Below are 26,054 nucleotides of genomic sequence, written 5' to 3'. Positions count from 1 at the left end.
TGGTTTTGCAGAATTCTATCATGCATTCTCGCATCATTTCTATCACCAAAGCCACATTTTCCAACTACTGATGCTTCCTCTTTGCTCCCAACCTTTTCATTCCAATCACCAGTATGGCTCAATACATCTTGATCGCATGTTTGATTGATTTCAGACTGAAGTAGTTGGTAGAATTCTTTTATTTCATCCATACTGGCTTTAGTGGTTAGTGCGTAAATTTGAATAATAGTGGTATTAACTGGGCTTCCTTGTAGGCACATGGATATTATCCTATCACAGACAGCATTGTACCTCATGATTGATCTGGATATGTTCTTTTTGACAATGGACGCAACACCATTCCTCTTCAATTTGTCATTCCCGGCATAGTATACTATCTGGTTGTCAGATTCAAAATGGCCAATACCAGTCCATTTCAGCTCACTAATGCCTAAGATATCGATGTTTATGTGTGCCATTTCAGTTTTGACAACTTCCAATTTTCCCAGATTCATACTTCGTACATTCCATGTTCTAATTTTCAATGGATGGTTTATAGCTGTTTCTCTTCATTTTGAGTTGTGCCCCATCAGCAAATGAAGGTGCCGTGGGCTTTTCTCCCATAGGCTTTACTCTATTCACACCATCATGGTCAACTACTCTACTTTGAGGAGGCAGCTCTTTCCCAGTCACATTTTGAGTGCCTTCCAACCTGAGGGGCTCATTGTTTCTCTGCTATCCATAAGGTTTTTAGTGATTAAATATTCGGACGTAGTTCATCACTCCTTGTTCCTAATCTGTCTTTGTCTGGAAGCTCATCTGAAACCTGTCCACCATGGTGATCCTGCTGGTATTTAAAATACCGGTGGCATAGCTTTCAGAATCACAGCAACCACAGAAGCCACCATAGTGCGACAAACTGACAGACGAGTGATGGAGACCTACTTTACACACCCACAAATATGACTATCATCAGAGAGAGGGACAATAAATATTGAAGATTGGAGAAATTGAAACCTTCATAATACACTACTGGTGGGAATGTAAAATGGTACAACCATTGTGGAAAATAGTTTGGCATTTTCTCAGAAAGTTAAATATAGACTACCACATGACACAGAAATTCCACTCCTTGGTATAAACCCAAAAGATTCGAAAGTAGGAATTTAAACAGACACTTGTATACCCAATTCTCCTAATTCTATCTTTTGGCTAGTGGGTAATAGCCAAATAGTGCTAACAATCTAAATGTCCATCAACAGAAGAAGGGGTAAGCAAATGTAGTACTAGACAATAAAAAGAAATGTACTGATACAACATGCATGAACCATGCAAAGGTTTTGCTAAGTTAAAGAAACTAGATACACAAGGGCACCCTATACTGTATAACTTCATTTACATGACCTGTCCAGAATAGGTAAATCAATAGAGATAGCAGATTAGTGGCTGCTGGAGCTGGGGAAGGGAGTGACTACTGATGGGTAGAGGGTTTCTTTCTGGGACGATGGAAATGTTCTGGATTAGTAATGGTTGCGTAACATTTGTGAATATACTAAAAAACACCAAGTTGTACATTTTTAAATGGTGAATGTTTATGTGGATTTTACCTAAAATTTTTAAATTGCAAAAAAGGTTTTTAAAGACTATGTTGTTGTTCTCAGGTGCTATCGAGTTGGTACTGAATCATAGAGACTCATGCACAATAGAAGGAAACACTGCCTGGTCCTTGGCCAACTTCATAATCGTTGCAATGCCTGAGCCCATTAAAGACTACAGTTTCCATTATATTTTCACTGCCTCATATGCCTGTGAAAGTTGAAGAAATAGAATCTATGCATTTGAATTATGGTGTTTGGAGATGAATATTAAAAGTACCATGGGCCGCCAGAAGAACAAACAGATTTGTATTGGAGAAAACACAGAATGCTGCTTAGAAGCCAGGATGGTGAGACTTCATCTCTCATACTTCAGACTTGTGATCAGGAGGGAACAGTCCCTGGAGAAGGACATCAAGCTTGGTAAAATGGAGGGTAAGTATAAAAGAGGAAGACCCCACTCCCACCCCTATAATGAGATGGACTGGCATAGTGGCAGCAGAAATGGGCTCAAACAACAATTTTGAGGATGGGGCATGCCCGGAAGTGTTTTGTTCTGTGTGCATAATGTCACTATGAGTTGGAACCAACTTGATAGTAGCTAACAACAACAGTTTCCAGCCTTTTTTTTTATAGGAACAAAGATGAATACTTGTCAATACAAATTCTGGCCCAGGAACAACTCTTCTCAAGGTCTCCAATGCCCTCCATATTTCCAAATCACACTGGTGATCATCAGCAGTATTTCACACAACTGATCTTCTCTTCTTGAAACCTTCATTCTATTGGCTCTATCTCACTGGTGCCTCCTCCCATCCCGCAGTATTTCAAGACTCAGTTGTGGGATAGCTTTTCTTCGGTCTTCCTTAGGTAATCACATCTCATCTTTGGCTTAATCTATACTCTGATGGACCTCTCCCTGAACTCATATAGCCAACTGCCTGCTTGACTTCAGCTGTCTAACATATCAAATTGACATGTTCAAAACACAACTCTTAACATCTATAGCTCCTGTGTCTTCCTCATCTCAATGACAACCTCCATCCTTCTTGTCACTCAGATTCCAAACCATTTTTTATTCCAGTCCCTCTCACCCTGTTACCTAATCCATCAAGAAATCTGCTCAAGGGACAGGGAAGAAGGACAAATGGAAATGCTGAACACAGGAGGAAATGGGAAGAGTGTTGTTACTTTGTGGGGATGCAATCAATGTTAGAAAACAAAATGTAAATGGATTGTTGAATAGAAAACCAATTTGTTCTGTAAACTTTTACCCAAATCACAATAAAAAGGTTAAAATAAACTGTTCTATCTTCAAACGATAGAACTGAAGATGGAATTACTTTCAATTGCCTCTTATGCTGTAAAAGTTGGAAAATGAATAAGGATGACCATAGAAGAAGCAACACATTTGAATTATGGAGTTAGAGAAGAATATTAAAAGTAAACTAATCTGTGTTGGAAGAAGCACAGCCAGACTTCATCTGTCATAGTTTGAACATGTTATTAGGAGGCACCAGTCCCTGGAGAAGGGCATCATACTTGGTAAAATGGAGGGTCAGCAAAAGGAGGAAGCCCGCCCTCCCTTCCCCAACGAGAGGAAATGATGCAGTGGCAGCAGTCATGGACTCAAGCATAACAATTGTGAGGACAGCACAGGACCAGCCGGCAGGGTTGCTGTTCTTTTGTGCACAGCGATGTGACTCGGCACCTAACAGCAGCATCTTAAAAACAGATCCACAATCTAACCCTCTTCCCTCTTAAAATCACCACTGTCCTCTCTCACCCAGATTATAGGTACATCCTCCTAACTCATTTCCCAAACTCCATTTGTAGCTGCTACCACCAACACAAGTGTCTTTAATCCTTTAAAATCTAATGAGTTTGAGTTTTCGTTTCAGAGTAAAAAACCAAACCTTTAATAAATGGTTTCTGGCCCTTTAATAAATGGTTTCTGGCCCCTATGTGACCTGGTTCTCCCTGCCACCACCGTGACTTCAGTCTCTCCTCTCTAACTCACTTTGACCCAGCCACACTGGCTACCTTTCCAAGGCCTTAGCAACCCTGCATAGTGTTTCTGAGAAGCTGGTGAGCTTGAACCGCCGACCTTGTGGTTCAAATGGCTTTGCAGTCTGGCACATTAACCCACAGTGCCACACCAACACAGTATCCAAATATATATAAAGAACTCATATAACTCAGTATAAAAAAGACAATTAAAAAATGGATAAATGACTTGAAGGCATTTTAATACAAAGGAGATACACAAATGGCCAAGAAGTACATGAAAAGGTGTTTGGCATTATTAGTTAGTACAGAAACAGAGATCTTGAAAGCACAATGACACCCCATTTTACAGCCAGTAGGATGGCTATGAGGAGCCCTGGTAGTGGAGTGGACTATGAGCTGGGCTGCTAACCTCAAGGTCAGCAGTTTGAATCTACCAGTCACTCTACAGGGGGAAGATGAGTTTTCTACTGTAAAGATATACTGTCTCAGAAACCCATATGGGGTCGCTAGGAGTCAGAATTAACTCCACAGCATACAATCATCAATCAGGATGGCTATAATCAAAAAGACAATACTCTATACTCAAAAACACAAAGTCTTGATGAGAATGTCTAGAAATTAGAAAACATATACATGTAACTAGTGGGGAATGTAAGATGGTGCAACCACTGTGAAAAGGAGTTTGGTAGTTTCTCCGAATGTTAAACAGAATTACCACATGACCCAACAGCTCTATTCCTAGATATACAGTTACTGTTGCCGCCGAGTTTGTCTGACTCATAGCGATCCTATTTAGGGATTCCAACGCTGTAAATCTTTGCAGGAGCAAAAAACCTTATCTTTCTCCTGCAGAGTGGCTATGGGCTTGATCCACCGACTTTGTGGTTAGCAGTTCATTGCTTATCCTATAGAGTCACCATGCTCCCCATTCCTAGGCACATGCTGCCAAAATTAAAAGCATGCATTCAAACAAATGCTTGTGAATAGTGCTACTCTGAACATTTGTATACAATAGTCAAAAAGTAGAAATAACCCAAATGTTCATCAACAAATGACTGGTGAAAGAAAATGTAAACTCAGCCATGAAAAATAAATGAATGTTGATATATATTACAACATGAATCAACCTTGAAAATATTTGCTAAGTGAAAGAGAAGCCATATATAAAAAGTCACAATGATATGATTCCATTTATATAAAATGTCACAACAGGCAAAGCCACATTAGTGACTGCTAAGGGCTGGGAGGAAGGAGGCTTGCATTGGGCTGGTAACTGTAGTTCAAACCCACCACCCTGCTCTGTGGGTGAAAGATGAGGCTGTTTGGACTCAAAAGATTTAGTCTCGAAACCCTTACATAGGGTCACATGAGTCAGAACTGACTCAGTGGTAGTGGGTTTGGTTTTTTAGAAGCTGGAAGAGGAGGGAATATAGAACAACTGCTTATTGGGATGATTAAAATAATCTGAAATTAGAAGTGGTGATGGCTACATAACATTGTGAATGTACTAAATGTCACTAAATTATGTAAGATGGTCAATTTATAGCATCTGAATTTTATTTCATGAGGTAATATAACTGTTACAGAGTGAAAATTAAGTATCAATCCTATCCCCTTTGTACACAGGGTTGACAGGGATTGGCAACTTAGACACTGGCTACCTAAAATGGGTGGGAGGTGGTTTATAAAGGGATGAAGTGACTGGCATACAAGTTTTCAAGACAGAGTTTAGTTTCAGAGCATGTGGGGAGAGGTAGAATCCCCACTGAATAGTTTTTATCTTGTCTGGATGGGTCTGGTGACAGGAGATGGGGATAAGATTCTTACGATTTAATAGTAATTGTTACCATGACTAACTACGACTGTCACAACTATAAAGGTGTAAGTTTTGTAACAAAAAAGGGGGGAGCAGTTAATCTGATAGTCCAGGCACACCAAGGACCATCAAAGGAGAAGCACATGAGCAGAATGTGGGACCCTATCCAGAGAAGCAGCGACACCAGAGATGGAGGCAGAGATGAAGACATGGAGAGAGGGAGCAGCTGAGGCCTCTAGACTCATGGAAAGAGAAAGGCTGTGTGCTGGCAGCCAGGAGACAGGCTTGCAGAATGTGCCCTTGGGTTGCTGAAATGATTATATATTCCTGAATGTTTCTGTGTATATTCCCCCCATGCTAAAAAAACAAAAACAGGAAATAGAAGTAAATACTGTTGAATGATGATGCACAGAAGAGATGGTAATCATTGCAATGAAATGATGAGTGTAAACTCATGTTCTCCTATGTAAACTATCACTCAATTCAAAATAAAAACTTAAAAAAAAACTGTTACAGAATGAAAAGAAAACCTCTCAGGAAACACAATAGACAGATATGAAGGAAGATGAGAAACTGAGGATTAATTTAACAAGTCCAACATCTGACACGAGGAGGAATTCCAGAAAGAGAAAACAGAATAAATGGAGGTAAGAAAATGACTGTTCAAAATTGTAACGCACTGTCGAGTTGACCTGGACTCTTAGTGACCCCATGTGACAGAGGTGAACTGCCTCACAGGATTTTCTCAGCTGTCATCTACAGGAGCAGATCACTAGGTCTTTCTTCCACAAAGCCACTGGTTGGGTTCAAACTGCCAGGTAATGAAGTTAAACACATTGGATGGAGTCTTTAAAATTCTGAGGGAAATTATTTCCAACTCTGAATTTAAAATCCAATCAAATGGTAGAAAGTCTGAGTAAAGATGTGCAAAATTTCAAAAAACTGTCTCTTTAGGTGTTGCTTTTTAGGAAGCTAATTGAAGATGTACTTCAGCAAAATGAGAGACTAAAACCAAGAATGCAGAATATTTGTGGCTCACAAAACAGCATATCCATCAAAGGAAAGTGGTCAGTGAAAAGCAGTCCAGCTGATGAAAGGGGAAGTCTCAGGATAGCAGCTGGGCAGCAGGCCCAGAGAACACAGGATAAATACGAAATTGAGAGGTTAGCTATCTAGTAAAATGTGAAAAAAATCACAAATACATAATTTAGAAAGTGAAGAACATTTTAGACAAAAAAAAAAAAAAAATTCTTTGTTTTCAGGTCATCCATTTGTCCTTTTTTTAAAATATACACTTCCATTTTTATTACAAAAATCTTCAAGTATGTGTGTAACTATGTACCCATTATCCAGATTTACCAGTTATTCAAGTGATCACATTTGCTTCACCTAACTCTTGGGGGGGAAAATGACACGTACTTTTCTAAACATAATGCCATTATCACATCAGATAAAATGAATAATTTGTTGGTATAACCTAAGTTTACTTTATGATTACAATTTTCCAAAAGTTTTTCAAGTGTGCTTATATGGCTGATTTGGTCAAATCATTCCAAACAACGTACTGCATTCAATTGTTGTATCTCTTAAATAAACCAAAACCAAGTTCATTTTCATCAAGTTGACTTCAACTCTTAGCAACCCTCTAGACCAGCATAGGAGTCCTGGTGTAAAAAAACAACCTGGCGTCGCTCATCAACCACATCGCACACCAGACGGCCCATCTAGAGATTTTTTTGTATTCAGGGTGAAGACGAGCACGGAGAGTTCTGCCCGAAAGCGAAGGCAGAGGAAGAGGAAGTGAGATCAACGGGAAGGGAGTGGTTTTATATATAGGTTCAGATCAGGAGATCACACATCATTGCTGGGGTGATTTAGCTCTGGCCTATCAAAAGCCATGTTGCTTATTAAACCATGCCCCTTGTAGCTTAGTTTGGTGGGGAAACAGACAAAATGGAGCCGAAGGGAAGGGAGAGGTAAGAACCTGGAAGGTATTGTAACATTTCTCCCTCTTTGGTTAAATAAGAAAAATGAATGGCCATCTCTATGATCTATGCCCACAGGAGAAGGGACAACGGTCATTTTTCTGTAGCTACTTCCTGCAGGCATTGGGGCAGCGAGGTTGTCGGTTTTTATTGGGCTCTTCAATGAGATACCAAGGCAAATCAATCCAGAGATTAACCAAGAATTGATGGAACCCGGTCAGCAGCTGGACTAGGCTTGGTCCTACAGTTTCCATGTAACTAGAGGAGTTATTCTTAGGTCTTCAGCTTGTAACAGCAGCTTGCTGGGAAATTATGCAGCTAACCTGCCATGGTGAAAATTACCCTGGGCTCCTGTGTGGTAATCTGCGTTGGGCCAGACAGGCCAGGGCCTCCTCATAGGTCTTCTGCTGCTGCTAGACCAATAAGGTCATTTGAGGGGACAGGGGGTGCCGGCAACCTGGGTGTTATAGTTCCACCCGGGGTCCCTGTCAGGGACGGCTTCCGCTCCTGTTGGGTGATTGTTATTGGTGAGGTGTTCCTGGTCTGCATGAGCACAGACCTGTTCCAGCACTCGCCCGAGCCAGAAGGCTGAAGAATTAACTCCTGCCAGTGATGGGTGCTGAGAAGGCGCCAGGGAAGATGATCGCAGGTGCGATCCCACTTCTGACACCAATAAAAGAACAACCTGGCGTAGCTCATCAACCACACCGCACACCACGGCCCGACTAGAGATTTTTTTTATTCAGGTGGAGGGGAAGACGAGCAGGGAGAGTTCTGCCTGAGAGCGAAGGCAGAGGAAGAGGAAGTCTGTACTATTTTTTTAACTTAGGAAATATGATCAGAGAAATAATAACAACTAAGTGTAGCATTGTCAGATAAGCACTCGACCACAAGGTCAGCGGTTAAATTCACCAGCTGCTCAGAAAATCCTATACAGGGTTGCTATGGGTCGGAACTAACTAGATGGCACTTAACAACAAGATATATTGATGACAAGTCTTAGAGGACATAAAACTGGAGCTAGCTGAGCTGTGTGATTAGAGAGCACTTGGCTTAACCACGTCACCTTTTTCCTGTGCTGGGTCAGAGCTGTGAGGAGACGCCTCCAGGGCTCTGCCCTCTGGCCTGGCAGTCAGAGGTTTGGGGGTTCCTGCAAAGGTGCTAGGGCCCTGGCTGTGTACCAGGAACCACTGAAATGGAGCCTTCAGATCCAATTTGGCTCATTTTTAAAGTGTCATTAAACTCGTAAGTATTGCTACCAAACACTCTCCAATGCCTTTTCCTTTCCTTCCCTTTCCACCCCACAGAAATTCTGAGGTACAGGGTCTCAGGCTGCAAAGAAGCTGGGAGCCCAGAGTAGATCCACAGGTCAGCGGTGCCTGGTCTTCCATTTGAGACTGTGGAAGGAGGGGATATTCCACAGCCATTGTTGCCATTCTGGCTACCTCAATAATATGCAAAATATTGTATAGTAGATTTTTTTTTTTTACTGTTATTGTAAATGTGAAATGTTGGATAACAAGTTAGTAATTAAGGACGACTAGTTATATTTGGAAAACTAAGGCAATCACGCATTCTGGGAAGAATAGAATATATCAAATCATAAATACTATGAGGCTCTATATGTTGTTGTTATGTGCTGTGGTGTCGGTTCTGACTCATAGCGACCTGTACAGGGTTTCCGGGGCTGTAAATCTTTACGGGAGCAGAAAGCCTCATGTTTCTCCCGCGGAACAGTTGGTAGTTTCAAACTGCTGACCTTACGGTTCACAGCCCAATTTGTAACCACTACGCTACCAGAGCTCCTTGTGAGGCTCTATAGTTGGCACTAATTATGTGCCAACTATATAAATAGAAACACTGTTATTTAACCAAAAACTGCTATAAATATAGGGATCGTGGGACAGAGCTAAATCCTTATCTATTATAACAAATCAATACACGATGACAAATAAATTTTAGATAAGAAGATATATATGAAAACACAAATGCCAGAATACACCACTAATAAGAGTTCAAAGTGAAGTAAAGGTAAGGTAGGGTAGTGGGCTGGGGCATTTTCTGTTAGAAGCCTTTAGTGCTCTCTGACCCTTACCTTTTCTTTTTTTTTTAATACTACTCCTGTGGCACTGTGGGTTAATGAGCCAGACTGCAAAGCTGTTTGAACTGCAAGGTCGGTGGTTCAAGCTCACCAGGTGCTTCTCAGAAACCATATATGGGTTTGGATCGGAATCGACTTGAAGGCACTTATCAACAACTGTTAAAGTTATTAGGCACATACCTCAAGAACAGATCCCTAAGCATCAGTAGGTGTAATATCAGAGTTGGGAACTGGCCCAGAGGACAGTGAAAACATCTAAAATGTCCTCAGGTCCTACATCATCAGGTGTCCAGGGGATGCTGGGTCTATCTCATTCTACAACACCATTCTGCCTGGACTTTCTGTGGAGGAAGTGCTAACTGGCACATTGGCTGAACAATGTCAGTACACGTTGCAGCAATCAATAACCTGGTGCTTTTCTTCCCAAGTACTGGTCTCCAAACCACTCCTGCCCTTTTATCAACCACCTATACATTCGGGCTCCCTACATATTTTTAAATCTTGAACTAATTTTCCAGGAGAATATTTGGATATAGGCATGGGATAGGTAGATGACTAAGTGGAAAAGTTGTACGGTCCAACACCCTGTTGAGTCCTCAGTGATCTCCCTTGTGCATGGCACAGATCCTTTTAGTAAGGAGCTGGTAAAGCCATAAGCATGGTGCCAACTACCTGTGTCAAACATTGTATTAGGCCCTTTACATTCATTGCCACATTCAATCTTCACAATATCCTTACCTTATGAGGTTAGAGAATAGTATGACCCATACTTTACAGATGAGAAAATGAGGCTCAGAGTAACTTGGCTAAAGAACTTAAATTCATACCCAGGTGACTGGCCCCAGCCTGCACTGCAATAACCAGCAGCTTTGTTGTAAATCCTTTCTGGAAAGGTAGACAAATGGACAACCTAGGATACCTTCCTGTTCAGAGGCTCTGAAGCAGGCTAGAAGGAAGCTGGGAAACTAGCTACATGCACCCCTTCAGCCCCTGCCCCACGGGGCCAGCCATGTAGTACCCACCTTCTTCAGAGAGGTTGTTCTCTTTGGTCTCCTTGTCCATCTGGCAGCACCAGCCTTCCAGCCGCTCTGTCTCGGCCTGAAGTAGCTTCAAGAACCAGTAGCCATCTCGGCGGCAGGCCCCTGGCTGTGTTGGCTCTGCTGGGGAACTGGAGGTCATCTCAAGCCAAGGGTCTGGTGGGGGCAACGAGGACGCCTCTAGGGCAGGGTCGCTGTTGTCTCCATAGGAGAGGTTGCACTTGATCTGGGCAATTTTGGGGGCCTGTCGGGGGCCAGCATCGATGCTGATGGAGTTGGGGTGTGGTGTACAGTCCGGGAGGCTCCTCTCAGACGACTTACAGCTCGAATCATTGGCATCTTGGGTATCTGAGTCGGTGTCCCTTCGGGAGGACATGCTGTGGGAGGGGGCACTGCTTCTGTGGGTTGGGAAGGAGCAGGATAAGGACAGGAAGGAGTGAGAGTCACCAAGAAAGCCAGAGACCAGAGGCCACCCAGACCCGGATACATCGGAGACAGAAAAACGGATGCATCATCTGCTCACCATGCGCCTGAAGCGGGCCCCAAAGCCCCCGTCTCATTCTCGGCTCAGCCCCTGCCCCAACCCACCCACACCTACACGCACACACACACACAGACAAGGTCATAAGGTTGGCTGTTTACTGCAGTGGGGCTAGGAAAGACCACCAACACCAGGGTAGCTGGGGCCACATCTCAGCCCAGCCATGGCCCATGGTTGATGAATCTCACAGAGCAAGTGATCATTGCGTGGCCGCCCACCTGCCCACCTCCCATGCTTGGGCCACCGCCCGCATCCCAAACCCAGCTTGGTTATTAGAAATCCAGCAAGGAGAATTGGGTTATGGGGAGCAGGAGGAGAAGGTGCAGGAGAGGTGAGAGCAGGAGGGAGAGGAAGGGGGAGCAGCAGCCACCACCTCTGTCCGACTTACCGCCAGTCGTCCTCTACCTGAACCCCGATGGACTGGAATTTGGTAGCGGGACTGGGTTCCTCTTTTGGCACTGGCTGAATGCAGTCAACCTTATTGAAGGACAACGACAGCAACGGCACGGAGACAAAGACAAAAATAAAAAACAAACACCACACTTGCTGCTGAAATTCACATTAGTGGGACGACGCAAACGGACGTGTGGACAGACAGACGTGAGGCATGCGGACACTGCACGTGGGCCCGAGGCCGGACCAGGTTAAGCCGGGCACTGCTCATTCGCGTGGAGGCGGGCAGGTGGGCGGGTGGTGGGGTGGGGTGGAGATGACTGGCTTTCCCTACTCTGAGGAGGGTGCCATCACATCGATCGCTTTGGGTCCGTTGTCCTCCGAGAGGTGGGAACCGTTCCTTCTAGTCCTCTCCTTTACATACATCAGAGAGAAGAAATAAAAGGACGACGACGAAAGAGAAAGAAAACGCACACACACATACAAAGCCACAGCCGTTATCTGGTGAAGTTGAAGCTGGGGCTGTCTTGAGGCAAAGATCATCCCCCTAACCCTCGGGCTGAAAGCCTGGAGAGGCAGTGGGAGGCATTGAATTAAGGGCAGACCTTGGACAGCAGCTCTAGATTTGGAAACTCCCACCAAGGCAATAGTTGGTGAAGTCCCTGGACAGGAAGTCCCTGGTTCTGGCCTCAATCACTTAGCTGAGGTCACCTTTAGCCCTGGGTGAGCCTAGGGAAGGCCAGGGTCGACCTCAAAGATAGCACTCTTTCTCTACGGTTCTGGGCAGTGGAAAGAAACATGACAACAGGTGATGCTCCGGGTTTGCCTTCTTCCCAGAGACAAAGGTGCCTCCCATCACCTCTCATGAATGAGGGAGAACCCACCCTTGGCCTAGGGCTCGAGGCACCGAGAGATGAATGCTGTCAGGGTATCCTCAGAAAGTGGGGACTACCTTTTGGCTTCAAGGACAGAAGCAGGGCCAAAGAGGATTTCTGGAGCAGTAGGACTGAACCCCAGGCTCCTCTTTGCCGCAGCGGTGTAGTTGCCTCTCCCCCTCAGCAAGAGCCAGCCCACAGAAAGCAGTATCATTACCTCCATGGAACTACAATGTGAGCATGGAACAGGCTGGGGTGTATCCAGGGAAGATAGCCCTGACCCCACTGTGATTTTCTAGGTGAAAGGAATCAACATGGCTCTACTCTTTCTATGGTTACCTGAGAAAGTAAGAGCATCTGGTTTGGTCAGAGACAGGGAGAGGCTACCCTAAACAAAGGCCTTGGTAGTCAGGATCATGGGTCAGAGATTAGGCCACTCTGTTCCTAAGAATCCCACCTGGAGAAGCTCTACAGGACAAAGGGTGGACCTTTAAGAAGAAACCCAGCTAGATGGAGCCAGGCAATCCAGAAAATAGGTCTTCTGGCCAAATTTCTTCTTGTACACATGGGAAGACTGGGCCCAGAGCCCAGTCTTGGAGGAAAAATCCAGGCAAGTGCAAGAAACTGGCCAGCCAGCCTTCTCTGTTATCCCTCCCTCCCACTGTTCCATTCAATGCCCCCTCTGCTGTGTCCCATGTATCTTCCCCTGCATTCTAGTACTTTGTCATCAAACTGGCCATGCCCAATTTGCTCAGAGGTGGTAGGGAAATGGTGATCCCTGCCAACTCCAAGCCACAGTGAGCATGACCTTGGTGGATCCCCTGAGTTTGGGATCCACCTTCCCAAATGCATGGCCTATGGTCCTGCCCTCCTCTCAGTGCCCTGCTTTGCTCTATTTCAGTCTGGGCAGGCTCCAGGGCTGTTACCACCTAGGGTAAGGTGGGATCTCTTACTCTGGATTTGAAGCAATACTTGAAAACTACACAATGGACCCGAGTTCCCCAGCCCACCGAATGGAAGACAGATTATCATGCTCCATGCAGGTGGGAGGTGCAATGACGCAGTCAAGAGTCAAGATGGCGCCCTGCCCTGCTGTCTGCCAGGGAACCAGGTGTGTAGCGAGTCTGTTTCCAAGAGGGTCTGCTGCCTTTGGCCACTTGTTCCTGTGAAACTATTTGCCTGGACCCTTTCCCGTGGAGGGAGGTGTCAGGACTGGCATCACACTTCAATTTGACATGGGTCTGGTGCCTCGAGCTACCTACCTGTCCCCAAGGCCCGAGAGAGGGCTCTGGGCAAAGTTTCCCTTGAGCAACCCCCACGGCTCAAGGACCCTGAGTCCTGGGCCCTTGGCCCATCGCTGTCTATGCTCCACGCTGCTCCCGCTGCCAAGCACGCCCGAGCTGACCTTGGATTAGAGAACTGTTAGGCCAGTCCCGCCTCCTGCGGGTCAGCTGGCAGGACTCAGGGTAGACGTACAGACAGTGGACAAGCAAACAGGGGACAGGAGATGGCTGTCTGAGTGTAACTACATTCACTGGGATGATCCATCAGGAACAACCGGAGCAAGGGACCAAGGCTGCGGACTCTGGCACACACGGGTGACCGCGAGGAAGAAATGACTATGGGTGAAATTGGTTTGGCCACTTGGGGCTGACCTCCCCTGAAGGAGACAAACCACATTTACCCAGGAGACCTAGTGGGTCCCACCAGATGTAATTACACGCAGGCAGGTCCATGGAGGAGACTGAGGACACAGAGAGCAAAAGGAGCCCCTACTTGTATTCCTATTGATGACAGTTTCCTTTTGGGGATGGCCTCAGGGTGGGACTCGGAGCTGGTCAGTGTTCCTTGGTCACTCTTCAAAGCTGCATGTTTTGGGGGTGGCTCAGGGGCCTCAGGGCCTGGGGCAACTCCACCCCGCGTCACGCTGGGTGGTCGGGTACTGCTGTCCAGGCTGTCCGATGAGTTGCTCAGGCCTGACTGGCTTGTCACCTCACTCTTGTGGTCCTGGCTGTCCAGGTAGGTGTCCTGGGCGGACTCAGTGCTGCTCTGAACTGTGACTGAGATGAACGGCTTTGATGTGGTACGTGGAGGGACTGGTGGCGGGGTCTTCTTATATGCCACTAGGCATGATGAACCTGCAGATGGATGAGAAGACGGGAGTCAGTGAGGCCCTCCAACTCTCTCAAACCATTTCTAAGTTTGACACCCCTCCTGACCCTGATCCTAGTTCTGACCTCAGACATTCCTGCAAAGGCTTTGTGTGTGAGAGAATGGAGATCAGATGAAGTGGTGACCAAGACAGACACAGATCCTGCCCAACCTTGTGCAAGGCCAAGTCTGGTGGGGGACACCTTTAGCTACACACAACTACCCAGCTAGGTCAGGGGCTAGATGGAAAATGTACAAGAAAGGGACAGAACCTGACCTGATCTAAAAGCTCAGTGAAGCCTTCCCTGAGGTGGCGGCTACAGTAAAGCAGAGGTCAAAATCACAGCTAAGGTATCAAGGTGAACCTTGCTTTCTTTAAGCTCACTCAGAGACGTACTGTTCCCTCTAGCTTGGACAGCAGCATATCCTTCGGGACTCAGTTAACTGCCCCTTCTCCGGCTATCCTGCCTTCCCCAAAGTGCCATCGTGCCTGGCCCAACTCCCTCTTCCTCGTCAAGCTAATGTGTTCAGTGCTTTGGCGTCTTAAAAGCTTGCAAGTGGCCATCTAAGGCACAATAAATTGGTCTGTGTTCACCTGGAGCATCAGAGAAAGGAGAAGAATCAGGGAAGAGGAGAAAGACATGGAACGTTTAGCAGTCTCCATGAACAACTGCTTCCTTTGTTATAAGACCAGAACTAGATATTATAGAACACATGACAAATCCTGATCAAAAAGGTACTGTAGACCAGCAGTTCAAATTCTCCTGGACTCCAGACTTTTGGGAGCAATGGAGACTGGGTAAACCCCTGAAATCACTGCCCTGAGATAACTTTAGGTCTTAAACAAAAAATATCCCTAAAGTCTTCTTAAAACCAAACAATAATTTAGCGTAACTAGTAAAGATTGGAGACAACCTAGATGTCCTTCAATGGGTGAATGGTTACCTGAATTGCTGTATAACCAATGCCGTGGAATATTTCTCAGCAGAAAAATGACCTACTGATAAATGCAACAATGTACATGAATCTCAAGGGGATTGTGCTGAGTGAACAAATCCCAAGAAGTTATATACTGTAAGATTCCATTTATGTAACAGTCTTAAAATGGCCAAATTATAAAGATGGAGAACAGACTAGTGGTTGGAAGGGCAGGGGGCAAGCGGAAGGGAAGTGAATGTGTTTATCCAAGGGCAACAAGAGGGATCCTTGTGGAGATGGAATTGCTTTCCATCTTGTATGTGGTGGTGGTTACATGAGTCTACACAGATAAATAAAATTGCACAGAACTAAATGCCAGCACACACAAGAACTACTAAAGCAGGTAGAATCTGAACAAGATCTGTAGACTGTATGCATGTCAATATCCTGGTTGTGACACTGTACTGTGGTTTTGCAAGATGTTACCATTGAGGAAAACTGGGTAAAGGGTACATATGCTCCCTGTGTATTATTTCTTACTATTGCTTGTGAATCTATATTGATCTAAAAGTAAAAAATTAGACGAAAAAATCCATCCACCTATCCATTCAACGGTTAAGCCAGGCCCTGGAATTCAAGAAAGCATAGACCATCATTAGCAGAGAAACCATGTGAAATGGCTGGTTCAAAACTGATAAGATTAAAAAGAAACATGGTAGTAGAAGAGGCAACACCAAGGCCAGAATGCTGGAAGCCTTGTGATGGACTGGGAGCTCAGAGCCAGGAGCACTCACTTTCCACTATTCTGTCCATCCTTCCCCAGTCCTGTTCAGGCCTTGAGGAAATGCAGGGAGCCCATCCAGAAAGATGCACCCACAATCTGACTCCTCAACATGAGAACTCCGTGCTTGGGCAGAGGGTAGGCATTCTCTGGGCTAGGAGAACAATAGTGGTGTGGTGGTGGTGGTGGGGGCAGTCAGGTCAACAGAACCACCATGCAATGCGTTACACTGTCTGAGAACCGATAGAATAGCAGGATGGCTCAGGGTCTGGAGCTCTTCATGGCCATGTGCTTTTGTTAGTGAGTATGTGTTGTAAGGATACAGTTGTTACTATTTTACAGATGGGGTTCGGAAAGGTTAGATAATTTGCCCAGGGTTCCCAGAGGATGAACTGCAGCCACATTTGTTCTACAGTGCCTCCCTCCCTCCCCTGCTGGGGCCTGTGCTGACCACTGGGCCCCACATCATCCTGCCTGGAGCTGCAGGGGTTTGTTCCAGTGTTAGAATAGGAGGGGCCTAGAGGGCAGACAGACTGGCTTCCTTAGGTAAGCCGCTGCCTCCTCTCTGGACTCCAGTCCCCGTTCTATAGTGCCACAGCCCTTGGCAGGCACAAAGCACTTTCCCATTCATTCCTTGTGGGAAGGGTGTAACACCTGTCACCACCTCAAATGCGGGAACAATGCCTGCCTTGAATCGGCGGCTCCCCACTTGCTTGGAATTCTACCATTTGAGATTCATTCCTTTAGCAGGGAGAGTCCAGAAGTATGGAACCAGACAAATCCCAGCTCAATGGTTTACCAGTTGTGTAGCTGTGGTTTCCTCCTTGTAAAAAGGGAGTGATTACACAGGCTCCAGCCCAGAAGCTAAAGCTGCTGAAGAGCGGCCAGACCCAGGGCTGGCCTGGTTCCCATTGGTGTCCGCTGACTAAGAGGGAGCTGGATGGGGGGGAAGGGGGCAATTCTGCTGCTCTAGTGCTTCTGGGGGGAGGTGGGGCTGGTTCACTGACTAACTCAGGGGCAGCCTTCCCTCCCCGCCCCCCCCCCCCTAGGACTAGGTGTTGAGAGCAGCTGGTTGAAGCCAGTGGCATCTGCAGGGCTCAGTAGACTGTACTCACTGAGGATTTTCAGGAAAGGATTTATTTGGGCTAAATCCCAAAGAAGCAAAATTTTCGGTAGGCTTTTTGGCCCTAGATCACAATAGTGAAGCCCATCTATTCAAAATGTGTAAGAGAAGAAACACTGCCCTCACCCCCAGCGCCTGTGAAGGCCAGAACTGGTCTCTCAGCATGGCTGTCTGTGGCTGGGTGACCTCAGGCAGGGTCTTTGTCCCCTCTGGGTCTCCATGTCCTCATCTGTGTGATGGGAGTGACAAGAGAGCCTCCAGTCTCTCCCCGAGGCGACTGAGGCCCAGAGCGCTGCTGAAGTACCCTCAGAGGCTCGAAACCTGGCTGAGGCTGCTGGTCATTAGAAAGTGAACCTGGGAGAGGTCAGGCCAGACATGATAAGAGGAAATGTGAACTTATCTTGGATTCTCTATGTCTCCTGGGACACAGGCCACAGTGAGATAAGTGGTGTGACTAGTAGAGACCACTCCAGGGCCGTGAGGCTCCCTGAGTGGCAGGCTCTGGGCAGTGACCCCTAGCCCTCATAGCATTCTGCACAGGACAGGGCTCCTGCTGTGGGAATGCCAACATCTGCTCCAGTCCCTCCCCACACCACACTCCTGCCACGCTGTGTTCCTAACAACACTGGGGCCGTGCCCATGTTGCTCTTTCTGTCTGCAAGGCATCCCTCAGCGCCTCATATATTTCAAATGTCACTTTCTCAGATAGGTCTTCCTCGATTGCCTCCACATTTATCAGGAATCCCCTTAAGCGGTCTCCTAACATCAATCCTGTGTTGATGACTGGAGACCTGGGATGGGCTGGGGGAGCTCTGTGTTGGCACAGTGGGCTGTAGCCCAGGCCTAGGGAATGTCTCATGCATAGAAGGTAATCAATACATACTTACTAAGGGAAAAATGAACCTTGCTATTTATTGTTCAGCCACAAAAACTGTTATCATAAATTAACATTATCTGGTCAGAGTGAAGGCTACCAACACTTCAGTATCCAAGGTTCTAGTCCACCTCCCAAATTCTGAGCCTTTATGCTGTTCCCAACCCATCTTCATTTCCCGCCCCTCCTGGCTTCACTGAACCACATGCCCCATGCCCCAAACAAACCACACTCTTTCGTGCACCAAGTCTTTGCACATGCATGTGATTCCTGTGTCCTCCCAACTTCTCATCTTGCAAGTCTGCTCGACCTCTTTCCAGCCCAGGCAGCATCTGCCCCTCTCCTTCTATGGATCAGCAGAAGCATCAAAGCTATGGTTATAAGCCACACTGAGAGCGCTTGTGTTATGTTGATGGCCCAGTGCCCAGTCCTGAGGGTACATAGACATCGTTTGCAGATTAAACTGTAGAGGACGGCAAGTACTCCAGAGAGCCAAGCTATGGGACCCAACAAATCCAGGATCTAACTGTCTCGAGATGACATCTTGTATGCCACAATTTCCAACAACATGGCCCATGGGCCCAATCCTTCACCCATTCATTCTAGAAAACTTTCCAGTTTGCCCGGGATATGTGGTGGTGGGCATTTCCTTCAATGTGACCAGCCCCCTCCAGCTGATCCTTGTGTAGATTTTCAGAAATCCCAAGAGGTGTCAGCTAAGCCACAGCCACATGCTTCCCAGCTCTACCTCATGGCCATGCAGGTGCTTCATGCCACGGCTCACATGGGATCCAGGTACTCAGTGCAGCCTGTGTCCACCCCAGACATCTAACCCAGTCTCCCTGACCATCATCACACAAGTCCTTGATTCATTTGAGCTGGAAGCTCCCTTGTCTCATTGTAATTCCCACCTTCTGCCCCATGATTTTATCCAACAAACTGCATTCACAAGGTCAAAATAAATTTTTCCTCATTTTTGTGTCTTAATGTTAAGGTGATGACAAAAAAGAGCTTCAGATACTCAGACCAGTGGATGTGACTTCAGCTCCTGAGAGATCTGAAAGACCCAGCAACCCCAAGCATGGACCCCATCTTGTTGGCTCCCAGGGGCCTGTGCTTGGCAGGGAGACTGAAGGGGAGAGGCCTGGACTCTTCAAGGCACACAGGCAGGTGGGAGCTGAGGTAGCAGGCTTTACTAAGGAGCCGGCAGAGCCCAGCCCATTTTAATCCCTTAAAGAGATTCTGCAGGGCTTGCCAAAGGCAGGGGTGAGGGCCCAGTGTAAGATCCCACTCCCTCTCCCACCTGATGAGTAACTTGTCAAACCTCACAGCTAAATCGGGCACACTCATTTGCATGCCATGGTGAAAGCAGAACTCAAATGCTCCCACCCACCCATCCCCAAGTTCCTCCCTCCTTTCTTTTGTTTCTTCTCCCAACACAGGGGAAGCTGGGAAAGGATCCCAGTGGCTAGGTCAGGATCAGGGGTAAACTACCCTTCCAGAGTTACTTTCCGGTTGACAGTCACCTCATACCCCTTCACTGTACCAGTCTGGGAGTTATCTTCCCTATCCACCCTATCTGTCTGCAACCTCAAACTTCAAACTCCAGCAGGAAGGACTGGTAGATACTCTCACCAACACTCCCAAGTCTTACTGGGGATCTGTTGCTGCTCCCTACAACCAGTCACTTTCCAAGCACCTCTCTTCCTAGACCACTACCCACCTCCCTCATTCCATTCCCTGGATCTCCTGTCTGTCCTGCCCTTCCCATCCTCGTTACTCCAGCCATCTGAGGAATCTGACCACATTGCTACTTTGAAACTCTTCAATGTACCACACACAACCCACCCAGAGGACTTGGAGCAAACCCTTTCAGGGCCTCCAGGAAATGTACCTGCCTTGGATCCCAAAATCCACAGAAGCCAAGAGATTACAGAAGTCACATTAGTGAAGTAATAAAGCTGAAGGAGCTTTCCGCCCTGCCCTCAGAGCCTTGTCCAGAATCAGGATGTATCCTGTTGTTAAAAACGCCAATGGTAATTGCTGACTTTGCTTAGTCCAGGCTGGAGCTCAGCACTTCATATAAGAAATCCTCTAATCCAGTCTGTGAGGTCACTGGTATCCTTGCCCCAATTTACAGATCAGATTCAGAGAGGTGGAGCCAACCACAGAACAGCACACAGGCCCTGACAGCAGCTGGGAGAGTGCATTGCCCTGTCCAACAGCCCCAGTGCACTAGGCATCTGTTTAGAAGGTCAAGGTCATCTTAAACTGAACATGTCCAGAATGAATTGGAATCGTCTCCACCTACTAGGTACAAGAGTTGCACACTCCAGACCAGGGATTCCCATGCCTCTTTTTTTATTCCTCCCCCGTTTGCAAAGTACATCTTACAGAGACCAACTTCCCTCCATCCCAAATAGCCTAGTCTAGGCTTCCACCTGCTTGTTCTTAGTCTCTGTGGCCCATCTCACCTACAAACACTATCCAAAGAAAACAACCAGAGGGATTTTTAAGAAAGTGAACACTAGATTGCTTCCTCACATTTCTAAAGCTTTTCAAGGGCTTCCTGACTCTCAAATCAAAGTCCACACTGCTCATCTATAAGGCCCTCACCTGAGAAACTGCCACCCTCTCCAGTTACTGGTCCCATACTTTCTGATTCATTCTACCCAAGCTATACCTCCTTCCAAGTAGGCTCCCACCTTAGGGTCTCTGCACCTGTGGTTGGTTTCCTGTTCCTCCTCCTGATTTTAACTCTCAGTTCTCAAGTGTCTGGTCCTCAATGAGGCCTCCCTGAGCACCCTGTCTAAAGCTCTTATTCTTTTTCACTTTTATTTTGTACAAATAAAACTCGAAAACAGGCTGTCTGTTCATTTTCTTCGCTGTGCAGCCTGGCGTTGGGATTGGTGACTCTGGCCAGCTGGGCTGCTCTCTCCACGATGGCTTTGCAGTTCTTGGAGGAAACGTTGTGAGCAGTCTCTGCACAGTCAGATTTGTTGCACATCAGCAGCACCTCCAGCTCCTTGACGTTGTGGACCAGGAACTTGTGGAAGGCACTGGGCAGGATGTGCTTTGTCTTCTTGTTGCTCCCATAACCAATATTGGGCATTAAGATCTGGCCATTAAATCTCAGCACCCTCTTGTCAATGCCTCTGGGCTTGCACCTGTTATGCTTAATTCTAACATAATGATCTATCTGGTTGGTGCTGGATGAAGTTCTTGGTCCTCTTTTTGACCATCTTGGGTTTCACCAGAGGTCTGAGGGCAGCCATGATGCTGGTCAAGATGGCTGCCTTCTCCGTAGGCAGCGCAGAAGAAGACAACTCTTATTCTTTCTTGAAGACCCTGTTTATTTCCAGCAAGCACTGATTCACTTATTATTGCCTCCCTCTCTCCTACTTGAGTATCTAATATGGTCCCGGATTGCAGAACCATGATGTTTTCCCAGCAGCAGGTCCAGTACATGGCAGGGTTCCGTAAATACTTACTGAATGAATAAACACATCCTTATTTGACAGTTTGATAAACTGAGGCTCAAGGAAGCTGAATGATTTATTCCTGACTCTGGTATGGCCCTCGGTCATTACCCTTCAGGTCTGTAACTCATCCTTGTGGCTCAATTTTCAGCCAAGCAACAGATAAGTGTATATGAGAGACAACAAAATTAATAAGGTATAGGTTCATCATGGAATGATTGACTATCAAGATCAAAAGGGCAACATTTGCCTAAGGACAAAGTTCAGAAGAGCTGGAAAGGACGGTAGAATGGAAGTAGGGACCACAGGGAAGAAGTGGGATCACTGTTGTTACATGGAAGAGATTGCAGTCATTGAGATGAAACAAGGTGGATTTGTTGAATGTAAAACTGATGATCTGTTCTGTAACGCTTCACTCAATTCACAATAAAAAGTTTCAAGTAAATAAGTAAATAAATGGTGACTGTACATGTGCACCTCGCCAGATGGAACACACAAGAATCCAACTGATGATGTCTGTGGAAACAGATGATGGAGAAGCTCAATATCATCAGGCAAAACAAGGCAAGGGCCAACTGTGGAACAGACCATCAATTGCTCAATATGTAAGTTCACATTAAAGATGAAGAAAATTAAAACAAGTCACAAGAGCCAAAATATAACTTTGAGTATATCCCACCTGAATTTAGTGACCATCTCAAGAACACATTTGACACACTGAACATTAATGACCAAAGACTAGAGCAGTTGTGGGATGACATCAAGGACATCATACATGAAAATGGAAACAGGTCATTAAAAATGATGTTAGAAGACATTCTGAAAATTGTTCTTAAACCTAGAGTAGCTAAATCTCATGGAAGAAATGATGAAAACGAAGTTTCAAAGGACAGCTCAAGGAAACAAAGTATTATAATGAAATGTGCAAAGATCTGCATTTAGGAAAAAAATTCAAGCCTTGATTTATAATATTGAAAGATTGTTGTTAAGCACCATCAGACCAAATCTGACTCAGTAACCTTGTATAGGGTTTCCAAGGAGCAATTGATGGGTTTGAACTACCAACTCTATGGTTAGCAGTTCAGTGGGTGATCCTACAGCACCATACCAGGACTCCCACTACTGAAAGATGCAAATTATTGAATAATGCAGGAAGCCTTAAAAAATGATAGTGGGAATACACAGTCATTGTACCAAAATGAACTGGCAGACATTCAACTATTTCAGGATGTCACATAGGACCAAGAAGTGATGGTACTGAAAGAAATAGTCCAAGCTGTACAGAAGGTATTAGGGAAAAATAAGGTTCTAGGAACTCTGGTAGCGTAGTGGTTATGAGTCAGGCTGCTAATCTCAAGGTCAGCAGTTCAAAACTACCAGCTGTTCTGCGGGAGAAAGATGAGGCTTTCTGCTCCCGTAAAGATTTACAGCTTCAGAAACCCTATGCAGGTTTTCCTCTATGGGTCAGAACCAGCTCCACGGCACACCACCACCACCAGGAATTAACAGAATACCGATTGAAAGGTTTCAAAAAACTGATGTAGCACTGGAAGCACTCAGTAGTCTATGCCAAGAAATTTGGAAGATAGCTACCTGGCCCACTGACTGGACGACATCCATACCTGTGCCCATTCTAAAGAAGGGTGACCCAATAGAGAATGGAAATTATTGAACAATATCATTAACATCACATGAAAGTAAAATTTTGTTGAAGATAGTTAAAAAAACAAAACGGTCTCAACAGTATATCAATAGAGAGCTGCCAGAAATTCAAGTTGGATTAAGATGAGGATGTGGAATGAAGGATTTCACTGCTGACGTCAGATGGATCTTGGCTAAAAGCAGAGAATACCAGAAAGATGTTTACTTATGTTTTACTGACGATGCAAAGACACTGTCTAGATCATAACAAACTGAGATAACATTGAGAAAAATGGGAATTCCAGAACACTTAACTGTACTCATACAGAACCTATACAGAACAAGAGGCAGTTGCTCAAACAGAACAAGGGAATAGATACAGCATAGCTTAAAACCAGGAAAGGTGTACATCAGGGTTATATTCTTTTACTATACTTATTTGATTTGTATGCTGAGAAAATAATCTGAGAAGCTGGACTCTATGAAAAAAAAAAAAAAGTGGTATCAGAATTGGAGAAAGGCTCAAAAGCAATTTGTGATATGCTGACAACACAATCTTGCTTGCTGAAACACTTACTGATGAAAATCAAAAGATACAGCCCTCTGTACGGACTGTACTTCAATACAAAGAAAAAAAAATCCTCACAACTACAACAAATACCATGATAAATAGAGAAAAGACTTAAGTTACCAAGGATATCATCTTACTTGGATCCACAATCAATGTTCATGGAAGCAGCAGTCAAGAAATCAAAGGACATGTTGTTTGTTGTAAAGTGCCATGGAGTCAATTCTGACTCACAGTGACCCTGCATAGGATTTCAAAGGATCAACTGGAACTGCTTGCAGTTAGCAGTCCAGGGCTCATTCTACAGCATCTAGTTCAGCACCACCCCACAACTCCAACAGCACTGGGTAAATCTGCTGCTTTGGCCATTAAAAGAGCAAGGTTGTCATTGAGGATTAAAGTGCATTTGACCCAAGCCACTGTGCTTTCAATCATCTCACATGTGTATGAAACTGAAAATGAATTAAGAAAGACTAGAGAAGAGGTGATGGCATTTGAAAGAAAAATTGATGCATACTTAGAAAGTACCATAGACTGTCAGCTGCTGTTGGTGTTAAGTGCCGTCCAGGCATTCTGACTTATGGCAACACTGTATGGGGTTTCTGAGGGGCAGCTGGTGAGTTTGAACCGATGAGGTCATGCAATTCAAATGACCTTGCAGACAGTGCTCATTATCCTATAGCGCCACACCAGGACTCCAGAAGAACAAATAAATCTGTCCTGGAAGAAGGATAGCCAGAATGGCCCTTAGAAAGATAGAGAGACTTTGTCCCTTATACATTGGACATGTTATCAGAGGGATATTTTGTTGTTGCTGTTTATAGTGTCATTGAGTCAGTTCTGACTCATAATGACCCTTTATGGGATTTCTGAGGAGCAGCTGGTGGGTTTGAACCACTGACCGTGTGGTTAGCAGTCCAGTGTTTATCCTACAGTGCCACACCAGGACGCCATCAGAGGGACTGTTGTTGTTAAGTGCCATCAAGTTGGTTCCGACCCATAGCGACCCTGCATAGGGTTTCCAAGGAGCAACTGGTGAGCTTGAACCACAACCTTGCAGTTCAAACCGTCTTTGCAGTCCTGCGCATTAATCCACAGCACTGTACCAGAACTTCATCAGAGGGACTAATCCTTGGAAAAAGACATCATGCTTGGTAAAGCAAAAAAGAGGAAGACCCCCAACAAGAAGGATTAACATAGTAGCTGCAACAATGGGTTCAAACACAGTAGTTATAAGGATGGCGCTGGACTGGGCAGTGTTTTGTTCTGTTGTGCATAGGGTCACTATGAGTTAAAGCCAACTTGATGGCACCTAACAACAGATGAATTAAGCCTCCTCAAACTACAAGTGAAGAAATCAAGAAACAGAAGCAACCAGATTCACTCTTCTGGAGGATCCAGTGGTGCAGAAGTGGCAGAGCCCGGCCCCTCGCCTGTTTCTCTCCACCCCCACCCCAGCTGAAGACGAAGGCTGCCTTCAGATTTTCCAGCCAGTAGATAACCAACTCCAGTGATTCAGGGAGGCACCCCTGCCACTCTCTGACCACCCCATCCCCACCGCCAGCCCCTGTTCATAGGCCTTCAATAAACATGCTGTTTCCAGACATTATTTCCACCTCAATCAGGCCCAATTAGCAACTTTTCAGGCAACATTCATTCACTGCTGCCAATTCTATACCAGAATCTTCCATAAACACTGTCTTACTTATTCTCAGAGAGATGATGGCAGAATTGGCTCTGCCAGCAGCTCTACTCAGAGGCCCCTGCCCTATCACCCCAGGAACCTTATTACTATCACCCCAGGGAGCCTCAGCTTTAAAGTCATGCCAGCTCCCAAGCTGCAGTTATTAAATCATGATTTCCTCATTGCATACCAAAGCCACAACCACTAGTGGGAGTTATTGATGAGCAGAAGATAGCCTGAGTCACAGAGGGGCTATGGCTTCAGACCAATGGGAAAACATGATATTTACAACCCATCTGGCCTGAGATAGAAAGATTTGGCTTTTCAAATACTGTGCGTTGTTGTTGTTGTGTGCCGTCAAGTTGGTTCCGACTCATAGCGACCCTGTATAGGGTTTCCAAGGAGTGGCTGGTGAGCTTGAACCACCAACTTTGTGGTTCAAAACGACTTGTCAGTCCAGTGCATTAACGCACAGCACTACACAAGAGAAGATAACAGGGCAG

At 45.6% G+C, this 26,054-nt stretch overlaps 1 protein-coding gene and 1 pseudogene across 2 annotated transcripts in view; both read right to left on the bottom strand.

The window, feature by feature from the left end:
- DLGAP4 (discs, large (Drosophila) homolog-associated protein 4) overlaps nucleotides 1–26,054 on the bottom strand; it is a 98,544-nt gene that overhangs the window by 17,124 nt on the left and 55,366 nt on the right. The window contains exons 6-8 of one of the 2 annotated variants that reach the window (XM_006875721.1): nucleotides 14,109–14,470; nucleotides 11,792–11,871; nucleotides 10,509–10,921 (exon numbers count right to left, since the gene is read on the bottom strand). In XM_006875721.1, coding sequence (XP_006875783.1) covers nucleotides 10,509–10,921; nucleotides 11,792–11,871; nucleotides 14,109–14,470 — 855 coding nt within the window. Of the gene's footprint in view, nucleotides 1–10,508; nucleotides 10,922–11,452; nucleotides 11,542–11,791; nucleotides 11,872–14,108; nucleotides 14,471–26,054 lie in introns of both variants that reach the window. The other variant, XM_006875720.1, reaches the window with a different exon arrangement.
- On the bottom strand, nucleotides 20,998–21,454 carry LOC102821259 (annotated as a pseudogene).

This window comes from Chrysochloris asiatica, unplaced genomic scaffold (genome assembly GCF_000296735.1).
Source record: "Chrysochloris asiatica unplaced genomic scaffold, ChrAsi1.0 scaffold00337, whole genome shotgun sequence".
In the NCBI taxonomy this organism is placed as follows: Eukaryota; Metazoa; Chordata; class Mammalia; order Afrosoricida; family Chrysochloridae; genus Chrysochloris; species Chrysochloris asiatica.
Note: the sequence above shows the minus strand (reverse complement) of the source record. Positions and strands in the feature narration are given on the sequence as shown.